Consider the following 12,658-nt stretch of genomic DNA (forward strand, 5'->3'; position numbering starts at 1 on the left):
GTTTAAAAAAATACTTTCTTAGTCGCCAAAGTAATGTAGCGTGTCTTTAACCTTCACAACCCTTAAACCTGTTTAATTATAACCATTATAACCATGGCTTATAACCCTTATTACTCCTATAACCACTGTAACCACTATAACCCTTATAACCTTTATTACCACTATAACCCTTATAACCTTTATTACCACTATAACCCTTATAACCTTTATTACCACTATAACCATTATAACCAATATAACCACTATAACCACTTTAACCCTTATAGCCATTAAACCATTATAACCCTTGTAACTTAACCCTTATAACCCTTATAACCATGAAACCCTTATAACCCTTATAACCATTAAACCCTTATAGCCATTATAACTTAACCCTTATAACCCTTATAACTTAACCATTATAACCCTTGTAACGTAGGGAATGTGTACTGAATAGTTGTGGGAATTACCACTGGACAAAACTCATTACTTTTCATCACAGTCACAATCACATCCATCCTCGGCATCACAATCCTTCCCTGATGCTATCGCCATCCCTTCCCTGGTCCTCTTTTTCCCTGTCGTGTTAACCTGTTGTACTTTAACGTTTCTTGGACAGTTATCGTGAAACACCTTGACATCACCACCATTGTAGCTTTGCTTCAACTTGGCTTCGAGTTCTCCCAAGGTTTCCAGGTTCAATATTTTCCCATTGTCGTTTTTGTTCTCCCCCCAGTATGCTCCGACCGTCCACTTTTTGTCCTTGTTGTAACAGCAGAAGGCTGTCCACATGAGATCTGGGATGTTCAATCGTTGGTTCAGTTTGTTGTTGTTGTTGTTGCTGGGCACTGCTCCAGTCACCACATAGGCTTCTATCTTGTTGTTGTTATTCTTACAGTTATTCACAAGAGCTTCTCTGACTCTGCCCTCCATTTTACACCATCTGCCTCGGTTAAAGCCTCTTTCCTGGGGAACGGCGTTTGTCAGGGTGAAAGTGGACCTCATGGTAGCATCATCAGGTGCGGCGTTACATGGGAACAGGTGACCTCTGTCCAGATCCATGCTACTTATTGTTGCATCGTAGTCTGCGTCCACAGCCTGATGGTTGGCTCTTTTGTTATTATTAAGCACCTCACGTTGGGTTTTCATCTCTTCTACATCTTCTACATCTTCAAGCTGCAGAAACATCGGTCAGACATAAAAACTCTTTAACACGTTTAGACATTAAAACTCTTTAACACGTTTAGACATTAAAACTCTTTAACACGTTTAGACATTAAAACTCTTTAACACGTTTAGACATTAAAACTCTTTAACAAGTTTAGACATTAAAACTCTTTAACAAGTTTAGACATTAAAACTCTTTAACAAGTTTAGACATTAAAACTCTTTAACAAGTTTAGACATTAAAACTCTTTAACAAATTTAGACATTAACTCGTAAAAAGAAGTCCTAATTTAACAATCCAGACTTAAGCCGAAAATGGTTGCAACACATTTGTGTCTCAAAGATAGTGTATGTCTATAGCAGTAAACAAATACACATGTTATATGACAAAACATTAGTCCTACCTGGGGCTCGATCATCCAGGGTTGATATTTTGGTCTGGGGTCTGTAGGAGGACCAGAGAAGGTGTAGGCTGAGAACACAGGGATCTTGTTGGTCGTGTCGTAGAGAGTTGCAAACCTGTAGTTGTTCTTGTACTTCTGGCAAATCGGCTTGTAGCGGTTCTGGTCCTGGACTGTCCCACCAACCAAAATACCTGGGAGATTTGGAGTTGTCTCCTTCAGGAAGAACGTCTTGCACTGTGGAACATCACTGAACTTATCCACTACATGAGAGAGAGCAGGAGGAAGGAGAGAGAGGAGGAGGAGAGTAGAGAGATGATTCAATACCCCCATCATCACCTGAAGACTGTACACCACAGAGACAAAGATGAAGTTACAGAGACCAGTTGGTAGACTGGAGACTGTTGAGCTGAGTCAGGACAGACTGCTTTAAATAGGTTTTCAGAGACTCCTCCTTCATGTGTCAAGACAGAAAGGGTTGATTTGCATAAACTCCTCTGTATGTTTCCATGGAAACTGATGTAACAAATAACATGTGACTCACCTACTGTAGTTTCTAACACGTATGGACCCAGAATTTAATCACACAGATTATAGTTCTGGGTTAATGAGATTATAGTTCTGGGTTAATGACATTATAGTTCTGGGTTAATGAGATTATAGTTCTGGGTTAATGAGATTATAGTTCTGGGTTAATGAGATTATAGTTCTGGGTTAATGAGATTATAGTTCTGGGTTAATGAGATTATAGTTCTGGGTTAATGAGATTAGACTGCTCTAAATAGTGACTGCATCCACACTTTGGTTCTGGTAGAAAAACGTTTTAGGATAAAAACATGACTTTACTCAGCATAGAGTCTGTCAGAAGATACACATCACACTATTACAACAGTGGGACTGTTCTGGAATTACGGTTGCTGAGTTCACATTCAGTAATATCCCACAAGGCTTAGCGTCTCTGACTCAAAAACGGTTGCTACATCTGAATGAAATGGAGGAAGATGTGTCCATCTGAATGAAATGGAGGAAGATGTGTCCAACTGAATGAAATGGAGGAAGATGTGTCCTACTGAATGAAACAGAGGAAGATGTGTCCTACTGAATGAAATGGAGGAAGATGTGTACAACTGAATGAAATGGAGGAAGATGTGTCCAACTGAATGAAATGGAGGAAGATGTGTCCAACTGAATGAAACAGAGGAAGATGTGTCCTACTGAATGAAACGGAGGAAGATGTGTCCAACTGAATGAAACAGAGGAAGATGTGTCCTACTGAATGAAACGGAGGAAGATGTGTCTAACTGAATGAAACAGAGGAAGATGTGTCCAACTGAATGAAATGGAGGAAGATGTGTCCAACTGAATGAAATGGAGGAGGAAGATGTGTCCAACTGAATGAAATGGAGGAGGAAGATGTGTCCTACTGAATGAAATGGAGGAGGAAGATGTGTCCAACTGAATGAAATGGAGGAAGATGTGTCCAACTGAATGAAACAGAGGAAGATGTGTCCTACTGAATGAAACGGAGGAAGATGTGTCCTCCTGAATGAAACAGAGGAAGATGTGTCCTACAGAACGAAACGGAGGAAGATGTGTCCAACTGAATGAAACAGAGGAAGATGTGTCCTACTGAATGAAATGGAGGAAGATGTGTCCTCCTGAATGAAACAGAGGAAGATGTGTCCAACTGAATGAAATGGAGGAAGATGTGTCCTACTGAATGAAATGGAGGAAGATGTGTCCTACTGAATGAAATGGAGGAAGATGTGTCCAACTGAATGAAATGGAGGAGGAAAATGTGTCCAACTGAATGAAATGGAGGAAGATGTGTCCAACTGAATGAAACAGAGGAAGATGTGTCCTACTGAATGAAACGGAGGAAGATGTGTCCAACTGAATGAAACAGAGGAAGATGTGTCCTACTGAATGAAACGGAGGAAGATGTGTCCAACTGAATGAAACAGAGGAGGATGTGTACAACTGAATGAAATGGAGGAAGATGTGTCCAACTGAATGAAACAGAGGAAGATGTGTCCAACTGAATGAAATGGAGGAAGATGTGTCCAACTGAATGAAACAGAGGAAGATGTGTCCTACTGAATGAAATGGAGGAAGATGTGTACAACTGAATGACATGGAGGAAGATGTGTCCTACTGAATGACATGGAGGAAGTTTTGTCCAACTGAATGAAATGGAGGAAGATGTGTCCAACTGAATGAAACAGAGGAAGATGTGTACAACTGAATGAAACAGAGGAAGATGTGTCCAACTGAATGAAATGGAGGAAGATGTGTCCTACTGAATGAAACGGAGGAAGCAAACAAATGTCAATCAAGATTCCACCTCTGATTTGGCCTCTAACACATTTAATGGAAACCAGAAGATGTCAATAATGGTTTCATTTATTGGTGTTGTTTATGTTGATGTATTGTGGTCTGAACACTGCTGAGTTTATTACCAGTAACTGAAGTAGTTCACAGTAAGAGTTGACACAAGGCTGTGTATGTAGAGTTAGAAAATGTGTTTCCTAACAACACTGTGGTCAGAGCAGCACTGGGCTGTTTAACACCTCAGACTCAGCAGCTGTAGATTCTTCAGTTGAGGCCTTTTCTCAGTGAGAGTAGAGGAGACTGGGGAACAAACTAACACTTTTAGACTTTAGTTTATTATGAAAATATTATTTAAGTTAGATTCATCATATTTTAATACAAACAACATATCTCAGCTCCCATTACACAGTTAGTATGTTCCCAGGACGTACCAGTCATTTACAATTCAACCAAGTGGTAGAAATTAGATGTTACAATTGACCCAGTAGGTGAATGTTCCACAGGTCAATAATTTAACAAAAGTATATTTACTTTAGGGCCTCAAAACATTTTTTGGGTCAATAAAACTAAAAGTCATCAATGGATTTAAACAAAACCTCTTGGTCATGTAGAGAAACTAAACAACCAATAGCAGTGTTGCTATTGAACGTTGGCTTGTATGATGTATGATATACTATGAATCAGTTTCTTATTTCATTAAACTACAGGAATCCTTTGTTTCAGGGAAACATTATATCTGTTCAACATGCGTGTGGGAGGAGTTCCCCTTTCTGTCCAATGAGGTCCTTTCTGGACAAAATTCCAGCAAGTAAAATGATGGTTCTACTTTAGAATGTGGAACACACAGCCAATAGGGAGGTTTGATTGTTACACATGATAAATAGTCACACCTGTTCCACATACAGAGGAGTTGATCCAACCCTCCTTGTCCAGTCTGGACCTCTAATTATACCAGACAGGACTCATCTTCATAGAGAGGAGTTTATCCAACCCTCCTTGTCCAGTCTGGACCACTAATTATACCAGACAGGACTCATCTTCATAGAGAGGAGTTGATCCAACCCTCCTTGTCCAGTCTTGACCTCTAATTATACCAGACTGGACTCATCTTCATAGAGAGGAGTTTATCCAACCCTCCTTGTCCAGCCTTGACCTCTAATTATACCAGACAGGACTCATCTTCATAGAGAGGAGTTGATCCAACCCTCCTTGTCCAGTCTTGACCTCTAATTATACCAGACTGGACTCATCTTCATAGAGAGGAGTTTATCCAACCCTCCTTGTCCAGTCTTGACCTCTAATTATACCAGACAGGACTCATCTTCATAGAGAGGAGTTTATCCAACCCTCCTTGTCCAGTCTTGACCTCTAATTATACCAGACAGGACTCATCTTCATAGAGAGGAGTTTATCCAACCCTCCTTGTCCAGTCTTGACCTCTAATTATACCAGACAGGACTCATCTTCATAGAGAGGAGTTTATCCAACCCTCCTTGTCCAGTCTTGACCACTAATTATACCAGACAGGACTCATCTTCATAGAGAGGAGTTTATCCAACCTCCTTGTCCAGTCTTGACCTCTAATTATACCAGACAGGACTCATCTTCATAGAGAGGAGTTTATCCAACCCTCCTTGTCCAGTCTTGACCACTAATTATACCAGACAGGACTCATCTTCATAGAGAGGAGTTTATCCAACCTCCTTGTCCAGTCTTGACCTCTAATTATATCAGACAGGACTCATCTTCACCCAGATATCATCACAGAATATATAATAATTTAGTTAAAAAGGACGCCATTGGGTGAACATTGAGACATTGATAGATCATGAGAGAAGGAAATACTAAATTACCATATCTAAGGTTCTCATTTATTATGGAAAAACTCACCCCAGCACATTTTGAGGCAGAACTTGGAGACAGGAAGGATATCATCCTCTTCTGGTCTTCTCCCCACCAGGAAAAGGACAGTGATGAACTGTGAGCTCTGTAGGAGACTCCTGGTTGGGTACTGTGGTAGTATAAATACACATATCAGAAGGTACTGTGGTAGTATGAATACACATATCAGAACGTACTGTGGTAGTATAAATACACACATCAGAGGGTACTGTGGTAGTATAAATACACATATCAGAGGGTACTGTGGTAGTATAAATACACATATCAGAGGGTACTGTGGTAGTATAAATACACATATCAGAGTGTACTGTGGTAGTTTAAATACACATATCAGAGGGTACTGTGGTAGTATAAATACACATATCAGAGGGTACTGTGGTAGTATAAAAACACATATCAGAGGGTACTGTGGTAGTATAAATACACATATCAGAGGGTACTGTGGTAGTATAAATACACATATCAGAGGGTACTGTGGTAGTATAAATACACATATCAGAGGGTACTGTGGTAGTATAAATACACATATCAGAGGGTTGGGTACTGTGGTAGTATAAATACACATATCAGAGGGTACTGTGGTAGTATAAGTGCACATATCAGAGGGTACTGTGGTAGTATAAGTGCACATATCAGAGGGTATTGTGGTAGTATAAATACACATATCAGAGGGTACTGTGGTAGTATAAATACACATATCAGAGGGTACTGTGGTAGTATAAATACACATATCAGAGGGTACTGTGGTAGTATAAGTGCACATATCAGAGGGTATTGTGGTAGTATAAATACACATATCAGAGGGTACTGTGGTAGTATAAATACACATATCAGAGGGTACTGTGGTAGTATAAATACACATATCAGAGGGTACTGTGGTAGTATAAATACACATATCAGAGGGTACTGTGGTAGTATAAATACACATATCAGAGGGTACTGTGGTAGTATAAATACACATATCAGAGGGTACTGTGGTAGTATAAATACACATATCAGAGGGTTGGGTACTGTGGTAGTATAAATACACATATCAGAGGGTACTGTGGTAGTATAAATACACATATCAGAGGGTACTGTGGTAGTATAAATACACATATCAGAGGGTACTGTGATAGTATAAAAACACATATCAGAGGGTACTGTGGTAGTATAAATACACATATCAGAGGGTACTGTGGTAGTATAAATACACATATCAGAGGGTACTGTGGTAGTATAAATACACATAACAGAGGGTACTGTGGTAGTATAAATACACATATCTGAGGGTACTGTGGTAGTATAAATACACATCAGAGGCTACTGTGGTAGTATAAATACACATATCAGAGGGTACTGTGGTAGTATAAATACACATATCAGAGGCTACTGTGGTAGTATAAGTGCACATATCAGAGGGTTGTGTGGTAGTATAAATACACATATCAGAGGGTACTGTGGTAGTATAAATACACATATCAGAAGGTTGGGTACTGTGGTAGAATAAATACACATATCAGAGGGTACTGTGGTAGTATATATACACATTTCAGAGGGGTGGGTATTGTGGTAGTATAAATACACATATCAGAGGGTACTGTGGTAGTATAAATACACATATCAGAGGGTACTGTGGTATTATAAATACACATATCAGAGGGTACTGTGGTAGTATAAATACACATATCAGAGGCTACTGTGGTAGTATAAATACACATATCAGAGGGTTGGGTACTGTGGTAGTATAAATACACATATCAGAGGGTACTGTGGTAGTATAAAAACACATATCAGAGGGTACTGTGGTAGTTTAAATACACATATCAGAGGGTACTGTGGTAGTATAAATACACATATCAGAGGGTTGGGTACTGTGGTAGTATAAATACACATATCAGAAGGTACTGTGGTAGTATGAATACACATATCAGAACGTACTGTGGTAGTATAAATACACACATCAGAGGGTACTGTGGTAGTATAAATACACATATCAGAGGGTACTGTGGTAGTATAAATACACATATCAGAGGGTACTGTGGTAGTATAAATACACATATCAGAGTGTACTGTGGTAGTTTAAATACACATATCAGAGGGTACTGTGGTAGTATAAATACACATATCAGAGGGTACTGTGGTAGTATAAAAACACATATCAGAGGGTACTGTGGTAGTATAAATACACATATCAGAGGGTACTGTGGTAGTATAAATACACATATCAGAGGGTACTGTGGTAGTATAAATACACATATCAGAGGGTACTGTGGTAGTATAAATACACATATCAGAGGGTTGGGTACTGTGGTAGTATAAATACACATATCAGAGGGTACTGTGGTAGTATAAGTGCACATATCAGAGGGTACTGTGGTAGTATAAGTGCACATATCAGAGGGTATTGTGGTAGTATAAATACACATATCAGAGGGTACTGTGGTAGTATAAATACACATATCAGAGGGTACTGTGGTAGTATAAATACACATATCAGAGGGTACTGTGGTAGTATAAGTGCACATATCAGAGGGTATTGTGGTAGTATAAATACACATATCAGAGGGTACTGTGGTAGTATAAATACACATATCAGAGGGTACTGTGGTAGTATAAATACACATATCAGAGGGTACTGTGGTAGTATAAATACACATATCAGAGGGTACTGTGGTAGTATAAATACACATATCAGAGGGTACTGTGGTAGTATAAATACACATATCAGAGGGTACTGTGGTAGTATAAATACACATATCAGAGGGTTGGGTACTGTGGTAGTATAAATACACATATCAGAGGGTACTGTGGTAGTATAAATACACATATCAGAGGGTACTGTGGTAGTATAAATACACATATCAGAGGGTACTGTGATAGTATAAAAACACATATCAGAGGGTACTGTGGTAGTATAAATACACATATCAGAGGGTACTGTGGTAGTATAAATACACATATCAGAGGGTACTGTGGTAGTATAAATACACATAACAGAGGGTACTGTGGTAGTATAAATACACATATCTGAGGGTACTGTGGTAGTATAAATACACATCAGAGGCTACTGTGGTAGTATAAATACACATATCAGAGGGTACTGTGGTAGTATAAATACACATATCAGAGGCTACTGTGGTAGTATAAGTGCACATATCAGAGGGTTGTGTGGTAGTATAAATACACATATCAGAGGGTACTGTGGTAGTATAAATACACATATCAGAAGGTTGGGTACTGTGGTAGAATAAATACACATATCAGAGGGTACTGTGGTAGTATATATACACATTTCAGAGGGGTGGGTATTGTGGTAGTATAAATACACATATCAGAGGGTACTGTGGTAGTATAAATACACATATCAGAGGGTACTGTGGTATTATAAATACACATATCAGAGGGTACTGTGGTAGTATAAATACACATATCAGAGGCTACTGTGGTAGTATAAATACACATATCAGAGGGTTGGGTACTGTGGTAGTATAAATACACATATCAGAGGGTACTGTGGTAGTATAAAAACACATATCAGAGGGTACTGTGGTAGTTTAAATACACATATCAGAGGGTACTGTGGTAGTATAAATACACATATCAGAGGGTTGGGTACTGTGGTAGTATAAATACACATATCAGAAGGTACTGTGGTAGTATGAATACACATATCAGAACGTACTGTGGTAGTATAAATACACACATCAGAGGGTACTGTGGTAGTATAAATACACATATCAGAGGGTACTGTGGTAGTATAAATACACATATCAGAGGGTACTGTGGTAGTATAAATACACATATCAGAGTGTACTGTGGTAGTTTAAATACACATATCAGAGGGTACTGTGGTAGTATAAATACACATATCAGAGGGTACTGTGGTAGTATAAAAACACATATCAGAGGGTACTGTGGTAGTATAAATACACATATCAGAGGGTACTGTGGTAGTATAAATACACATATCAGAGGGTACTGTGGTAGTATAAATACACATATCAGAGGGTACTGTGGTAGTATAAATACACATATCAGAGGGTTGGGTACTGTGGTAGTATAAATACACATATCAGAGGGTACTGTGGTAGTATAAGTGCACATATCAGAGGGTACTGTGGTAGTATAAGTGCACATATCAGAGGGTATTGTGGTAGTATAAATACACATATCAGAGGGTACTGTGGTAGTATAAATACACATATCAGAGGGTACTGTGGTAGTATAAATACACATATCAGAGGGTACTGTGGTAGTATAAGTGCACATATCAGAGGGTATTGTGGTAGTATAAATACACATATCAGAGGGTACTGTGGTATTATAAATACACATATCAGAGGGTACTGTGGTAGTATAAATACACATATCAGAGGGTACTGTGGTAGTATAAATACACATATCAGAGGGTACTGTGGTAGTATAAATACACATATCAGAGGGTACTGTGGTAGTATAAATACACATATCAGAGGGTACTGTGGTAGTATAAATACACATATCAGAGGGTTGGGTACTGTGGTAGTATAAATACACATATCAGAGGGTACTGTGGTAGTATAAATACACATATCAGAGGGTACTGTGGTAGTATAAATACACATATCAGAGGGTACTGTGATAGTATAAAAACACATATCAGAGGGTACTGTGGTAGTATAAATACACATATCAGAGGGTACTGTGGTAGTATAAATACACATATCAGAGGGTACTGTGGTAGTATAAATACACATAACAGAGGGTACTGTGGTAGTATAAATACACATATCTGAGGGTACTGTGGTAGTATAAATACACATCAGAGGCTACTGTGGTAGTATAAATACACATATCAGAGGGTACTGTGGTAGTATAAATACACATATCAGAGGCTACTGTGGTAGTATAAGTGCACATATCAGAGGGTTGTGTGGTAGTATAAAAACACATATCAGAGGGTACTGTGGTAGTTTAAATACACATATCAGAGGGTACTGTGGTAGTATAAATACACATATCAGAGGGTTGGGTACTGTGGTAGTATAAATACACATATCAGAGGGTACTGTGGTAGTATAAAAACACATATCAGAGGGTACTGTGGTAGTTTAAATACACATATCAGAGGGTACTGTGGTAGTATAAATACACATATCAGAGGGTTGGGTACTGTGGTAGTATAAATACACATATCAGAGGGTACTGTGGTAGTATAAATACACATATCAGAGGGTACTGTGGTAGTATAAAAACACATATCAGAAGGTACTGTGGTAGTATAAATACACATATCAGAGGGTTGGGTACTGTGGTAGTATAAATACACATATCAGAGGGTACTGTGGTAGTATAAATACACATATCAGAGGGTACTGTGGTAGTATAAATACACATATCAGAGGGTTGGGTACTGTGGTAGTATAAATACACATATCAGAGGGTACTGTGGTAGTATAAATACACATATCAGAGGGTACTGTGGTAGTATAAATACACATATCAGAGGGTACTGTGGTAGTTTAAATACACATATCAGAGGGTACTGTGGTAGTTTAAATACACATATCAGAGGGTACTGTGGTAGTATAAATACACATATCAGAGGGTACTGTGGTAGTATAAATACACATAAAGGGTACTGTGGTAGTATAAATACACATATCAGAGGGTACTGTGGTAGTATAAATACACATAAAGGGTACTGTGGTAGTATATATACACATATCAGAGGGTACTGTGGTAGTATAAATACACATATCAGAGGGTACTGTGGTAGTATAAATACACATCAGAGGGTACTGTGGTAGTATATATACACATATCAGAGGGTACTGTGGTAAAATAAATACACATATCAGAGGGTACTGTGGTAGTATAAATACACATATCAGAGGGTACTGTGGTAGTATAAATACACATATCAGAGGGTACTGTGGTAGTATAAATACACATATCAGAGGGTACTGTGGTAGTATAAATACACATATCAGAGGGTACTGTGGTAGTATAAATACACATATCAGAGGGTACTGTGGTAGTATAAATACACATATCAGAGGGTACTGTGGTAGTATAAATACACATATCAGAGGGTACTGTGGTAGTATAAATACACATATCAGAGGGTACTGTGGTAAAATAAATACACATATCAGAGGGTACTGTGGTAGTATAAATACACATATCAGAGGGTACTGTGGTAGTATAAATACACATATCAGAGGGTACTGTGGTAGTATAAATACACATATCAGAGGGTACTGTGGTAGTATAAATACACATATCAGAGGGTACTGTGGTAGTATAAATACACATATCAGAGGGTACTGTGGTAAAATAAATACACATATCTGTTGTGGGTCAATTGTAACATTTAATTCCCACCACTTTTGGTTGAATTGTAAATGACTGGTACTTCCTGGGAACATACTTAGTGTCTAAAGTCTAAAAGTGTTAGTCTGTTCCCCAGTCTCCTCTACTCTTACTGAGAAAAGGCCTCAACTGAAGAATCTACAGCTGCTGAGTCTGAGGTGTTAAACAGCCCAGTGCTGCTCTGACCACAGTGTTGTTAGGAAACACATTTTCTAACTCTACATACACAGCCTTGTGTCAGCTGTTACTGTGAACCACTTCAGTTACTGGTGATAAACTCAGCAGTGGTCAGACTACAGATACACCAACATAAACAACACCAATAAATTAAACATCCATTATTAGAATACATCAAGTTGTACACATCTTCCTCCATTTCATTCAGTTGGACACATCTTCCTCCATTTCATTCAGTAGGACACATCTTCCTCCGTTTTATTCAGTAGGACACATCTTCCTCCATTTCATTCAGTAGGACACATCTTCCTCCGTTTTATTCAGTAGGACACATCTTCCTCCATTTCATTCAGTAGGACACATCT

At 38.5% G+C, this 12,658-nt stretch overlaps 1 protein-coding gene across 1 annotated transcript; it reads right to left on the reverse strand.

Annotated features, from left to right (window-relative positions):
• Positions 1–230: 230 nt before the first annotated feature.
• Positions 231–2,508, reverse strand: LOC110515470 (endonuclease domain-containing 1 protein). Its single transcript, XM_036989234.1, has 2 exons — positions 1,551–2,508; positions 231–1,155 (listed from the first exon to the last, which is right to left on the reverse strand). The coding sequence occupies exons 1-2, from the start codon at positions 1,881–1,883 to the stop codon at positions 466–468; spliced, it is 1,023 nt and encodes a 340-aa protein (XP_036845129.1). The 5' UTR covers positions 1,884–2,508; the 3' UTR covers positions 231–465.
• Positions 2,509–12,658: the final 10,150 nt, after the last annotated feature.

The sequence above is a fragment of the Oncorhynchus mykiss genome, chromosome 9 (genome assembly GCF_013265735.2).
Source record: "Oncorhynchus mykiss isolate Arlee chromosome 9, USDA_OmykA_1.1, whole genome shotgun sequence".
Classification (NCBI taxonomy): domain Eukaryota; kingdom Metazoa; phylum Chordata; class Actinopteri; order Salmoniformes; family Salmonidae; genus Oncorhynchus; species Oncorhynchus mykiss.